The 14,328-nt window shown below is 40.2% G+C and overlaps 1 protein-coding gene across 1 annotated transcript in view; it reads left to right on the top strand.

Moving 5' to 3' along the window:
- LOC116437428 (5'-AMP-activated protein kinase catalytic subunit alpha-1-like) overlaps positions 1-14,328 on the top strand; it is a 49,397-nt gene that overhangs the window by 23,451 nt on the left and 11,618 nt on the right. The window contains exons 2-6 of the mRNA XM_032095081.1: positions 6,422-6,563; positions 9,790-9,883; positions 10,706-10,850; positions 13,084-13,171; positions 14,035-14,259. Coding sequence (XP_031950972.1) covers positions 6,422-6,563; positions 9,790-9,883; positions 10,706-10,850; positions 13,084-13,171; positions 14,035-14,259 — 694 coding nt within the window. The remainder of the gene's footprint in view (positions 1-6,421; positions 6,564-9,789; positions 9,884-10,705; positions 10,851-13,083; positions 13,172-14,034; positions 14,260-14,328) is intronic.

Genomic DNA, 14,328 nt, shown 5'->3' with positions numbered 1-14,328 from the left:
CATACCACTTCGCTGCTTTGGACTCCAGCTCGTCCTGGAGCTCCAGCATGTCCAGCACTGCAGTGCTCAATGGTGGAGTCACTTCATTCAAGGCACGATAGTCCACAGTCAATCTCCATTGTCCTTCCGATTTGCGCACAGGCCAGGTGGGACTCTTGAAGGGTGAGTGGGTTTTGCTGATCACCCCTTGGCTCTCCAGCTCGCGGATCATCTTGTGGATGGGAATCACAGCATCTCGAGTTTTTGGTACTGCCAGTGGTGTACTGTCAAGGTGGCAATTGGTACTCTTTGTTTTTCCCCCTTCAGAAGGCCGAATACAGATGGGTTCTCTGATAGTCCAGGGAAAGTGTTCAATTGCTTAATGCCCTCTGTCTCCACAGCAGCTATTCCAAAAGCCCACTTGAGTCCCTTGGGGTCTCTGAAATACCCATTCTGGAGGAAGTCTATGCCCAAAATGCACGGTGCCTCTGGACCAGTCATAATGAGATGTTTCTTCCACTCCTTTCCAGTCAGGGTCACCTCAGCTTCCACCAAGGTCAAATCTTGTGATCCACCTGTTACACCAGAAATAGAAACAGATTCTACCCCCACATGCTGCGATGGAATTATTGTACACTGCGCACCAGTGTCAACCAAGGCATCATATTTTTGTGGTTCTGATGTACCAGGCCAATGAATCCACACAGTCCAAAAAACATGGTTTTCCCTGGCCTCTACCTGGCTAGAGGCAGGGCCCCTCTATGCCTGGTTATCCTTCTTTCCCTGGGCCTGCATCTTAGAGGTTCCTTCACGGGGATCAGACATGTCTTCTTCTCTTCCATCATACCTGGCAGTTTGGCTACAGGCAACTGGAGCTGCTTCCTTTCTGGTGGAACTTCCTTTCTGACTCTTGCTCTCCTTCAGTTCACATACTCATTGCGCCAGAGCAGAGGTGGGTTTTCCATCCCACCTCCTCATGTTTTCCCCACAATCACACAGGAATTTCCACATCTCACTTTGTGGGATGTACCTTCTGTCTCTAGCTGGGGGATGGCTGCATCTGGTAACAGCACCTGTGGTCTGTACTGATGAGATTTGGAGAAGGTTCTCTTTAATCTCCTTCTTGAGTTCCTGGTGATTCTCCTCCATCCTATCTTCCATTTTTTTCAGACGTGTTTCCACAGCTGAGATTCTTGCATGTGATGGGCCATGCACAGCATCTGCATATGCTTGGAGCTTCTTTGCCATATCACGCACGGTCTCATCCCCCTCATCCTGCTTCATTATTGCTAAAGCAGAAGCGTATTCTTGTGGCCCAAGTCGTACGAGTTTTAGCCACATCACTGGTGTACATCTTACCCTGTTTGGACTCCTAATTGTTGGGTCATCTTTGAAGACAATCTCTACCACTGCCAGTTCTCTCAAGCGTTGAATCCCTTGTTCTATGGCCTTCCAGAGGGTTTGCTGCATATAGAGATCATCTCGGCACTGGCATCTGAAGTTTAATAAGTCTAAGTGCCGAGTTCTGCATTTTGGCCACAAAAATCCCCTACAACGTTACAAACTGGGGACAGTATGGCTGGACAGTGTCCAGGTGGAAAGGGACCTGGGGGTGCTGGTAGACAGCCGACTGAATATGAGCCAGCAGCGTGCCTTGATGGCCAAGAAGGCCAATGGCATCCTGGCCTGCATTAGGAACTGTGTGGCCAGCAGGAACAGGGAGGTCATTCTTCCCCTGTACTCAGCACTGGTGAGGCCACATCTTGAGTACTGTGTCCAGTTCTGGGCCCCTCAGTTTAGGAAGGACGTTGAGATGCTTGAGTGTGTCCAGAGGAGGGCAACAAGGTTGGTGAGGGGCTTGGAACACAAGCCCTATGAGGAACGATTGAGGGAACTAGGGTTGTTTAGCCTAGAGAAAAGGAGACTTAGAGGTGACCTTATCGCTCTCTACAACTTCCTGAAAGGAGGTCATAGACAGGTGGGGGTTGGTCTCTTTCTCCAGGCAGCAACTGATAGAACAAGAGGACGCTGTCTCAAGCTGTGTCAAGAAGGTATAGGTTGGATATTAGGAAAACGTTTTTCACGGAAAGAATAATAAAGTACTCGAATGGTCTATTACCGCAGCCCTAAGCCCTAGGGTATATCACCGTGTCCCGCAGCCGTAGGGAGGGGGAGGAGAGAAGATCCAGCAGGCAGGAATTGTGCAGCAAGATTGATTTATTTAATTATTTTACAAACTCTTTTGTAGACTTTTTTCTTCATAGTCTAATTGGACAAGGATCAGCCACCCCTTGGGGGTGATTGGCTAAAATCCTAAAACATCCATTGTCAAAATATTTTTCTACTGTACTATAAACAAGACTTTTCAAAGCTGCAGGTGTTTGGTTGTTTACATAACTCTGCTACCTCTTCTGTGAGAGAGAAAAGTCTCTCATGGACTTAGAAAATAGCAAGAAAATCCTTGCTAGCAGCATTTTTGTATCCACAATGGTCTGCCCAGGGAGGTGGTAGAATCACCATCTCTGGATGTGTTTAAAAAAAGACTGGACATGGCACTTGGTGCCATAGTCTAGTTGAAGTGTTAGGGCATGGGTTGGACTCGATGATTTTAGAGGTCTCTTCCAACCTCATTATTCTGTGATTCTGTGATCTTTCCTCCACACTTCTCAAGAGCTGTATCCAGAGACTGAGAGGGTCACATCCCCTTACCATCTCTTGGTCAATAGCCAGATCATGTGACAGGGATCTCAAATGCCTCGCTTCAGTACCGTCTAGAATTGTAGTATCACCTGCAGTGTCCCAAATATGGACCATCCAACTTAATATAGATTCATCAGACCATCGAGTGAAATCCTTTCTTAGGCCACAAAGGTCCTTCATGGACATGGACTCAATAATGATTTCTGGTTCTGAGTCAGTTGGTGGCTTTGAGGGTCCTTCCCCTACATCATCATCATCATCTTTCACTGGGCGGTCGGTTTTGGTTTTGTGTTTTCTTCTTGTGACAGGAGCAACTGTCAATGGCTTAGGCTTGCTGTCTGGTTTGGCTCCAGCCTGAGTGACTGGAATGTCTGTTGATTTATCTTCCTGCCCCTCTGCCTTTATCTGCTGCCCTACAGTGCCTAGCAGTGTGCAATAAGCATATGCCAAGGCCCAGCATATTGCAATGAGCTTTTTCTCATTAGAGTTGTTATTGCACTTCTCTTTCAGATATTTCCCCACCTCAGCTGGGTTCTTGTGGTGGCCTGTTAACCCCGTGATTCTGTATGTTCCTCTTGTTCCCTCCCTAGCCTTGGCCACTCCCTCGGTTTCTCCCTATTTGCTTCTGTACCCCAACCCCGCCCAGGGACCACCCCTGGGCCCCTGACAAAACCACCCCGCACTCAAACCACGCTGTCTCTCTACCTCTGAACATGGCGGGGACAAGATGTGATTAAAGCCATCTCAAACCCTCATGAGAGACCCTTTTCTACCTCCTTTGCCATCCACTGCGTTGTAATGCTGCTAGCTGCCGGAGCCAGATCGCAGGGCTGTCTGAAATGGACTCTGGGATGCGATTAATCGCATGGCCCTAGGAAACCCTTGCTGAGCTTTCAGGCCGCAGCAGCCTGCTAGACAGAGTCCAGCGGTTACAACAGGTTCTGAATTTGTTCAGGGGGGAAATTCCAAGCTATTGGGTCAGAGAATTCCTTCAGGGTTTGGCCCATATCCTCCCATTCCCCACACCACTCAGGATTTTCCATGCCTGGGTCAGGTGTCTCATCAGCCCCTCTGAACATCTCAGCCCTGATTCTAGAGAAGCTGCAAACCGTATAGAGTCAACCTATGAGATTAAACACCAGGAAGGTGGTCTCTGACATCCAGGGGAAACTGAACATTCTCAAAAGGTGACATACCAGATTTAAAGGGGAAGAAGGAGATGAAAGGCTGGGAAACCCCATCCCCTCCTCCTCCTCTAATAAACTGGGTCCAATTACTAATAAACCCCCAAAACAGGCTACTGAGACTAGGATGGCAACTAGGATGGAGAAACAACAGACCATACACATTTTGAACAACTCCCAGTACCTCTGTTAACATTTTATAAATTATTATGACCAAGCACAGCAAAATAGAAATCTGGATTCGTGCCCCTGCTTGGTAAAAGTTACATGCCAGGGACAAAATTGGCACTATCTGTGGGTAGGCAAACAGGCCTGGGGACCAGAAAGACATTAGTACCTGAAACCAGAGAGACAGTATGAACTCAACCAACATGGTGACTACTTTACCCCAATACAAAGTAATTAAAACCAAATTGTAATTAGTACAGTTTTTTTCACTTTCTCCGGCCCCGCATTGGGCACCAAAATTATTTTTCTCTGTTTGAGACAAATTAGGAGGAAACGTCCTCTAATGGAAGGCAGGTTTCGGGATCCCCTCCCCCAGAGGTTTGGAAAGAAATTTCTTGGAGGAAAGTGAAAAAAAAGCTGTTAATTTAACAAGCAAAGTGCATGCAGGCATGAGAGAATGAATAATGTTAAATAATAAAACCTCTCGCTGTGGAGAAGACCTGGTAGATTCAGAGTCCTTTCTGTTGGTGGTGTGGCTCTGCTCTCTCTGGATCTGGGGTGCAGCATGGGCCCCTCCAGGCCGCGGTATGGGACCTTCCAGTGATGGTGTTCCAGACCGGAGCAGAGCTGAACAGTCCCAGGAAAACTTCCTTGCCTCAGCTAGCAGGCTAGCTAAAAAGCAAAGAATTTTAACTCTCTGTCTCTCTCCTTAGAAACGGAGCCGAGAGCTGGCTAAAAGCAGGAAGGTGCTCCCTCGGCTCTGCAGTGGTGAGAACGCAGGGGAGTGTGTGTGTCCTTGAACACAAACCGTGCTGAAGAATGCACTTGGCTTCCCCCCCCTTTTCTCTCGGACCCAGCTCAAAGGCACAGCCCGACGATAGGGAATACAGTATCATAGAGTCACCCCAGGACATTGTAATACAAAATAGCTTTCATAAATATAACACTGGCTTCTTTTCTACATGATGTTATCTGAGGTCTTGCTTTCAGTTCTGTCTTTATGCCAAATTCAAAAGTAATCAGCAGTGTGTTACCAGTTAATGTCTGCTGTTTTGCTGATGCCAGATACTTTGAACTGCTTCATCATACAATAAATAAGTTGTTATGGCATGTGGATAAAGGCTTAACTTAAAAGCCCAGTAGCATTTCAGTATGCTTTCTCCTTGGGATTAACAGTTTAGTTCTAATGTGATAGCATACAAATAATAACAAAGCTGCAAAGCTGCAAAGGTGCTTTACAGTAGAAAAAATACAAATATTTTTGTCTTTATTAAATGCACATGGAAAAACTTGTATTTGCTATTACATTATGCAGCAAAGTGAAGATTACTTTTGTAATCTTTGTAATTACTTTTGTGTTCAGCAGAGGTCTGTTACCAATGTCCATTCAAGTGGACAAGGATGAACCATGTAGGTGTGTGTCTCTGGAATCTGGCTTGTCTTCAGATGGTAGGACTCAGGGTAGTGGATGAAAGTGATGTAGTTATAATATTAGTAGTGTTAAGTCACTGCATGCAGAAAATAATGCAGATAGTGAAGCCTTCTAGTGGAAGAGATACTTACCTTTTGTGGTTTATCTGTGATACAATGTTGGGTTTAAGAAAAATATTCTTAGCAACTCTATTGTACCAACTTTCAATAGCACCTGCAAAATTAAGGAATTTAAGAGGATTACCTGTCTAGGAAATGTTTTACATTTTCAAGTTCCCCTGCTGAAAGAAAAATGAAACTCTCTTAGAAGTAGGAAAGAAACTGAGGAATGTAAGAGGTTGCATGTTTGCATTGCTTCTCATACTTACTCTTGGATTTCATTTTGTGCATTTCATATAACTTTTGTCACTTATTTTATATAATAAAGCCCTGGTGTTTGCTGCACAGAATGTGGAGCTTATATAGGATCAGACTGCTCCAAAGACAGATAAATAATTATTAAGTAAACTGATTAGATACTTTTAGCAGTAATTCAGAGTAATTGCTAAAACGGGCTTCTTGAGGAAAGGATAGCAGTGATGTCCTTTGTAAGAGCATCCTTGCAGATAAAGTAAAAGAGCGTGTCTGAGCAGGTTGCCAAGTGAGCCAAAAGCATGGAGTGACTTGTACAGGGAAAGAAAATGGTCTCCCTAATTAGAAAGAATGGCAGTGTTTTGGGATGCAAAATGCTTTGTTTACAGTAGTGCAAAAACATAGTCATGCTGCAAGACTTCTGAGCATTAGGTTTAAGGTTTGTTCCTACATATCCAGTTCATCTTCTAATGATAGAATTGTGGGAGAAAATGGAGTAGGGCAGAAGAACCGACGTGCCATCTGGTTTTCAACCTCCCCAAAGGTAATGGGATAATGTGGAATGCTTACATCTTAACTGTGATATTTCTTGGCCTTGTTTCTTGCAGTTGGTAAACATGAATTAACTGGGCATAAAGTTGCAGTGAAGATCCTAAATCGACAGAAGATTCGCAGCCTTGATGTTGTAGGAAAAATCCGCAGGGAGATCCAGAACCTCAAACTCTTCAGACATCCTCATATAATTAAGCTGTAAGTTTTGCTTGCTATAATCACATCTATTTAAACAGTAGTCCCTTGCTCTCGCTGGTCTGAAACATGTTTAAAGGGCAATACTATTAGTGGTGTATTTTTAGGAAAATAACCAGTTTTCAACTATGTAACCATTTTTGGTGTACTTTGTAAAGCATTTTCACAAAACTGATTATTCTGCAGGGCAGAGGGCTTCCATTAGTTTTAACTTACAAATTCTTTGGGCAGGTATATAGAAGGTAGTGGCATGATGGATGCTTATAGTAACATCCATCTCAGTTTCTTAGCTGCTGCTTCTGTTTTCTTTTTTCTGGTTATGTTTGAGCTTTGTTTCTGCTTAGAAACTGAGTTCAGAACAAGATTGTAAAGGGTACTTCTATAGTAAATTTGTTGTGTTTTCTTTACTCGAAATATTTTTTTAGGGTTGTGTTGGTCAGTGCCCTGTTTTTTCCTATGTAGATGGTACTCTACAAGGTTTTTCTGAAAGATGTGCAGTCTGTTAAATGTGATCTCATATTTCAGAGTTCTTCAATATAGCTGTTACCGCTTAACTAAATAAATGTGATATTTACAGTGTGCCTGTTTGCATTTGTTTATCAGTAGCTCATCAACAGAGTTTGGAGTACAATTATGTCCTGGAGTAGACACCTTGTATCTGGTCTGAGGAAATAAATTATAAATACTATTGACTTTTTTACTTTTCCTATAAAGTCAACCTGTACATCTAGCAGGGCAAATTTAGAATGTGGGTGACTTTCACTGTTAATTGTGGTGTTGGAGTTTAGGTTTTCTTTATTGGCAGAGTCTTTTCTTAAGATCATGCTTTCACTGATATATGCCATCCCTACACACTCATTTGGCAACAGCGCTTATACTGGAGCTAAATTGGATTGTGTCAGATCACACTGACTTCTTCAGTGGGTCAGTTTTCAGAAGACTATTGAGCTGATTAGTTTGGCTGCAGAGCTGCTAGTGCTGCAAATTAGAATTCATGAATGAGTCCAAAGTACATACCTGTAGCTAAAACAAAATAAGAAGTGTCAGTGTGCCAATTGAGATATTTGGGCTGGAACAGGAATGTGTACTTCTGGTGCTGTCGAACTTTTAAGTCATCTTAACAGGTTTCAGGTTGCAATTTCTTTCTTGGGGAATTATGGGGAGAATTTTCTCTTCTGCATGTTGAAAGAAAAGACGGAAGGAGATGATAGAAAAATTGATGGGTCCGTAGCTTTTCAGTTGGTCATCCTGCATTTTGAAAACAGAAGTGTTATTAGCCTGAATGTAAATAGCATTTGAGCTATAATTGATACTGTTGTGTAGATAGACTTGCTGGTGACTTTGGATTGTGCTGCTTGTGCTATTAGCTGTATTAGGGAATTGCTAGGTAGCAGCTCAAGATATTTGGCATAAAGGTAATCAAATTATTTCAGGTGAATATTGCAAACTAGACAATGTCTAATTTGGAACATCATGCTTTATTAAAATTTTTCATACAATATTTTACCAATATATACAGTTGCAAAGCTGCCTCACTAAGGTATTTTTTTTCCTACCATGCTTTCAATAAAAACCTTTGGAGCATCTCCTTTTGTGGTTTTTGACCTCTAGCAATACAATGCATCTTGCTTTCCTATGTAAATTGCCTCTTTGTGCATTCTGGTCATCTGTGCTGTGTGGTTTGATAACCTTACTTATAGGTATGTAACTATTTCACAACATCCTTTTCCATAACTAGAAAAATGAACTGACTATAGAGAAGCATGATTGAATCTTCCAAGAGGCTGAAAATGTGAGGTGCAGAATGGCTCATTCTTTTCAGTGATGCTAAGAGATTTATCTCCCAACATTGTTCACTATCTCACTATCCAGAGGATGGAAAATGACTGTGAAGATCTAAAATATAAACTTGCTCATGTTTGCCTGAAGCATAGAGCTCGGTAATTTCACAACTATGGAAAAGGTCATTAACAGTAGGGGTGTTAGAAATGAGGTTGCACTGTAGCTTTTGGATTAAAAGGATTACAATGTTATTTCTGTAGAGTCTTAGTGATGAGTTCAGAATATTCAAGTACATGACATACTTTCAACCAAGGTATTTGAGAGAAAATTAGTAAAGGTAAAACATCTTGGACTATAAGATGTTAGGTAAGTTTGAAGATAACTCCTTCAGAATAGTATTCAGATTATTGGAATGTTGCACTACAATGCTAAGCTGTTAAAATAGATACATACACCCATATATATGTGCACACATACATTCACCTGAATAGTCTGAACTCATTGCTGTCAAGAAAAACTTCTCTGTTCACTGGAGCATGTCTGTTTTTCCCCCTTGTCTTAGAATCAGCATTTGGAAGAACATTTCAGTTCTGTAGTGTATGTGTGAATTCAATTATTTTTTACAATTGAGATATTTGTATGCTTAAGTGTAGTACCTTGAAACATTCATTTTCATCCAATTGCTACCTCCTGCCTTCTCAATATAGTATCTGAATTTTTTGACTGAAGGTTTATCAGTGTGCATTTTCTTGCTATGTTAAAAATTGGTCATTTCTGACTGCTGTAAGGAGGAAAAAAAAATTAAACAACCTTTAGGTAAGAATATGTAGAAAACATATCAATCTCCTAAGTGGGGAATTTGACCATAAACTAGTTTTTTCAAAACATCAAAGCTAACTTTAAAGTATAGTGATAAACATATAATAACCAAGGTGTTAATACTCTTAAATACTAATGACAAATTTTGGTCTCTTTGTAAAAGATAATTGCTCTCAATCATCATGGATATTTTTTCAAGTCTTGAAGTATACTTTATCTATGACAAGGCAAGGGTTTTTTGCCTGTTAAAGTTGAAGGGTGTGTGCTTTTTGAGACACTAGCAAAGTCCTCTTGAATCTCTTCCTCATTGCACTAAAATGTCTGTGAGACGGCACTGTATATGGCTTCACAGAAAACATTTGGACTGAGAATAGTCCTCTGAAAGTACAAAGACTGATCTTCCTTGTGGGAAATACAAATTCCCTGGTAGTCTTGGCAATGATGGTGTCACATAGTGAAAGGAGAGGAAATAGCTTCTGAAAAATATTATCATTCCAGTAGCTGTAAATGGGCTGTTAATTTTTTTAAGTATGCTTTTATCTGACTCTTTGTACAACTTTGTTTTTAACTAAGTGTAACTAGCTGCTTTTACTGAGTGCATAGACTAACAGATACTTATTCTTATCAGGTACCAGGTCATCAGTACACCAACTGACATTTTCATGGTGATGGAATATGTTTCAGGAGGAGAACTGTTTGATTATATCTGTAAAAATGGAAGGGTAAGAAGTAGTCCAACTCCACAAATCAATGACTTGCATTCTGTTATTGCTTTTGCAACCTTCCTGTTAAATGAAGGTTTGTTTCTTATGTATTCAGCATTAATTTTGCGGTTAGCAATTAAAATATACCTTATGACTACATCTTGCTTTGAAAATAAAAATGGTTATATATTAACGTTTCAGATTTTTATGTATGACTTTGTAGCATTTTTCCACTCTACTGAAGAATAAATTATACTGATATGTTAATTTACAATTACTGTGTACAAACGGATGGATATGTTACCCAGGTGGAGTAGCTGAAAACTTTCTTTAGTATAAACTATTATTGAAAAGCTACTGTTGTGCCCTTATTACCCTCTTCTACTAATAGATTGGTTTCTGTGAAAGTCCTAAAGTCACTTTGAAAAACCATCTAGATAGCCAGAATACTTTTAGTTAGTTGTTAGACTGAGCAAACTTTGACATGGATTAGGGTGTGTTTATAGGAAATACCCAATTAAGTCTGCTGTTTAGGGCTAGCTGTTAATAGGAGCATAAGCAGCATCCAAAATTTATCACTTATATACTGTTGTCAGCTTTCGTCAACTTTAATCTTATACCATGCTTAAATATCAAAGTTCATTGATATTCTAATTAGACAGAGTTAATGTTTGGGTGCTAATATTTCTAATTACTGGGTATATAACATCTGCTGTATAAAGTATCAAAACTATAAATGATAACTTTTTGTCATGGGAAAGTTTCCTTCAATTCATATAGAGGAAAATCAAGTTATCCTTCCACTGTCTCAAAATTGTTTAAAACCTTTGTTTGTCTTAGCTTGATGAGAAGGAAAGTAGACGTCTGTTCCAGCAAATCCTTTCTGGTGTGGATTACTGTCACAGACATATGGTAGTACATAGAGATCTGAAGCCTGAAAATGTGCTGCTTGATGCACACATGAATGCCAAGATAGCTGATTTTGGTAAGCATTGCTATTTTATATCTGATCACATTTCTGGTGTTATTTAGATCCTGTTAATTTAGATCCTGGCCCAACCCCAGGACCTCGCTCGCTTTTCTCGCTGCTGGCAGAGTTTGCAAAGTTCACTTCGAAACAGTTTCGAATTGCGAAATGCAGTCTTTACGAGTGGCTACAGTTGCAAACGCAAAACAACCACCTTTGAAGCAGAGCTCCCGCCTTTCTGTCTTTCGTGACAGCTTTTGCTAAAGCCTTCACTTCCACAGTTTTCTCTCCTTGGCTGGGCGCTGCTGACGAGCCACCGGCGACTTGGAGCAGAGCGGGGGTCGCTCTGCTACTGTCGGTGCGATGCCCTGGCTGCAGACAGGCAGCTGCGGAATTCACTCTAAGGCAGCTCAAAACCATTAACTGCAGTGTCTCTGAGACAAGAAACAACAAAATGAAAAGAGAACCCACAAAGGAATAAAACTCCCCTTAAGCAAAGACCAAACAACCAGCAAAGCAAAAACCATGCGGCAAAAAGGGAGCCAGCTGCTTGTTCCAACAGACTTTAAAAGCTCCCTCAAAACACACCCCTCCTCCCCCCCCCTCCGACCTCGAGATTGTTCCCAGCTGCACTGCTGGTTCTTAAAGACACAGTAACAAGTTTTGGGCACAGGTAGATGTGGAATAAAATAACATGGATTACCCCAGGATATATGGGAAATAATAAAAAGTGTATACTTGAATATCCTGATGGTAAGACATAATACAAGAAAATCTGAATGTAATCCAAAATGGCGTTCTTGCATGTGTGTAGAATTTATTTTCCTTTAAAGCTTTCTCTTTAAATCAGGTGTTTTCTGTGACTGGATGCAATTGTGAACTGTCTTGTTTCATCTTGCTTAATATTTTCTCTGATAATGCTAAACAGACTTAGTTCCCCACCTTGCCACTTCAAAACTGACTCTTACTGTCTCTTTATCTGTTAAATGCAGATGCTTAGCTCTCTTGTAAGTACAGTGCAGGGAAAGGTCATCATATTTAAGAACCACATTGCTCTAGTAAAATACACTACTTCTAAGAAACTGCTCTAAATTCACTTTGAAAACTCTAAAGATGTGATTTTAAAATGTAATTAAAGCATAAAAGGTAAAATAAGAACAGTTTTGCAAACTCCTGTGCTTTTAGCTATATAGCTGCCTAACTAATCAGAAAGCTTAATTGTTTATACTAGCTGTTTAACACAGATGCTGTGAGGACTGGTAGCTAGTTCTTGGAACTGTCTGAATTGGGAAACCTGACCACATAAGCATAGTAAGGTATTCATAGTCTTGTAGGTGTAGTAGAAAATACTTGCCCTTGTAAAACACTTGGAGGTCCCTGAAAGATGCTAGGTAATGCTGAGTATTCTAAGTATAATTTAAAAGTATGGTGTTCAAGTACGTGGGTGCAAGTATGAAAACTAGATAAGCTGTGTTCTTTCATATTCTTCCCCCCCCCAGTAAAAGGGCATAATTTCTGTCTGAGTTCTCTGGCCTGTAGTGATTTTGATTATGCAGCCCTCACTGAGGAAACTAGAAGATATTTTACACAGCTATTCTAGAAGTGGTAATTCTTTAGTGATCATAGGGTATGCCAGAGGCTGGTGAACGAGGATGGCTTAGTTCTAAAGTACACTTTAATCACTAACAGTATTTAGTATAGCTTGATTTTTAAACTGCAGTGTTTCAGAAAACAGTTGAAGCAGTGTTAGTGTCTAAATTGTGGCAAGGCTGTGTGTACTGCTCAGTTTCCTTATTCTGTATAACCTCTTAAAGAATTTTAGGAAATTCTGTGGTAGCATCTTCCACTTTTGCATTTAGAAGTGAATATGGTTTTTAAGACACTTTCTTGTTAATGATCAAAATCCTATATTACTATGTTGCTCTCTCCTTTAGAGCAGCTTTGTTCTCTATCATGCTTGTGTAATCCAGAATGGATTAGTTTTTGTCTTGGAATTAATATGTTTTTGAACATTCCTAGGTTGTGTGCAATAATGGATTTATGTTACTCAAGTTTCTGGTAAACTAAATGCAGGATCGTGTGTCATTCTCATATAAAAATTTCAATCATTCCAAACAATTTTGCCTCCTTATTGAGATAAATTCGTTAACTTTCTAATTTGAATTACTAGTGATTTTTTTCTAGGTGGTATATGCAGTATGAAATCACTTTGTTCTGTGAATCTTTAGTAGTTACTCTTATATACTTTCAGGTCTATCAAATATGATGTCAGATGGAGAATTTTTAAGAACAAGCTGTGGCTCCCCTAACTATGCTGCACCAGAAGTAATTTCAGGAAGGTAGTTTCTTTTCTATTGGATGCATGTGTGCATGTACTTCAGTCATTTTGCTGCTTAATTCTAAAGGCTACAAAATAGTGTAATTCACAAGCTTGATACTAAGAAATTGTGGACTGAACTCTTAATTGCCTTGATAATTTTTCATAAATATTTAAGACTTTGAATTAGCTTTGAATAGTTTTTGTAAGATGGAGGTGATGTCTGATGTCCCAAATCCAGTGTGTACAGTGTACCTGAATTGGTTTAAAAAACTCATTTACAGCTCAGATCTTAGAAGTACAGATAGAAATACAGGCAGTCTACTGTGAAGTTGAGTAGCAGTGAAATATCTGCTGTAGAATTTATATTCAGTCCGAATTTGCTCAGTGATTTGTCAAATCTGCTGCTTTCATCTACCCACCCTAATACTTTTGCTGATTGGAGGCGAAATGTACGTTTTATTCATGCAGTAGCATAGAAGATGTGACAAGTTCTGCTATGTGGACTTGTCTTAAACTTCTTAGCCTCCAAGACTTGGAGGCTAGATGACTACATAGATTGCACTCGAACAGTGATAGCAATGTATAACATGGGCTTTCTTGGTAGTAGGTGCAAGTTTCTTTCAGTTTGCCATTATCTTAAATTGTATCTGTGGATTATTTTTATACAACAGAGAGGAAAACTAAGTACTTCTCTAGCTTCTGTTACATATGTGAAGAGGAAGGACACGAGTTCGAGGCATAGCACTAAATGGTATAGTAATTGCAGATTAGTTGTCCAAAGTTCATATACTCTTGATTAACATGATACAATTTAAGAATGTAGAAAAAAAATCTATTTAAATGTATTAAGCACAAATTCCTAATATTTAACTTTTTTCCCAGATTATATGCAGGTCCAGAAGTAGATATTTGGAGCAGTGGAGTTATTCTCTATGCTTTGTTATGTGGAACACTTCCATTTGATGATGATCATGTGCCAACCCTTTTTAAGAAGATATGTGATGGTATCTTTTATACCCCTCAGTACCTGAATCCATCTGTATCTAGTCTTCTGAAACACATGCTGCAAGTAGATCCAATGAAGAGAGCAACAATCAGAAACATTAGGTAAAATGTTAGCTGATATCTGATCAGAGGAGGCTGGAATGGTAATTTTAATGAAAATATGCAGAACAA

The sequence above is a fragment of the Corvus moneduloides genome, chromosome W (assembly GCF_009650955.1).
Source record: "Corvus moneduloides isolate bCorMon1 chromosome W, bCorMon1.pri, whole genome shotgun sequence".
Taxonomy (NCBI): domain Eukaryota; kingdom Metazoa; phylum Chordata; class Aves; order Passeriformes; family Corvidae; genus Corvus; species Corvus moneduloides.
The sequence above is the reverse complement of the archived record's forward strand: the minus strand, read 5'-3'. Positions and strand labels throughout refer to the sequence as shown.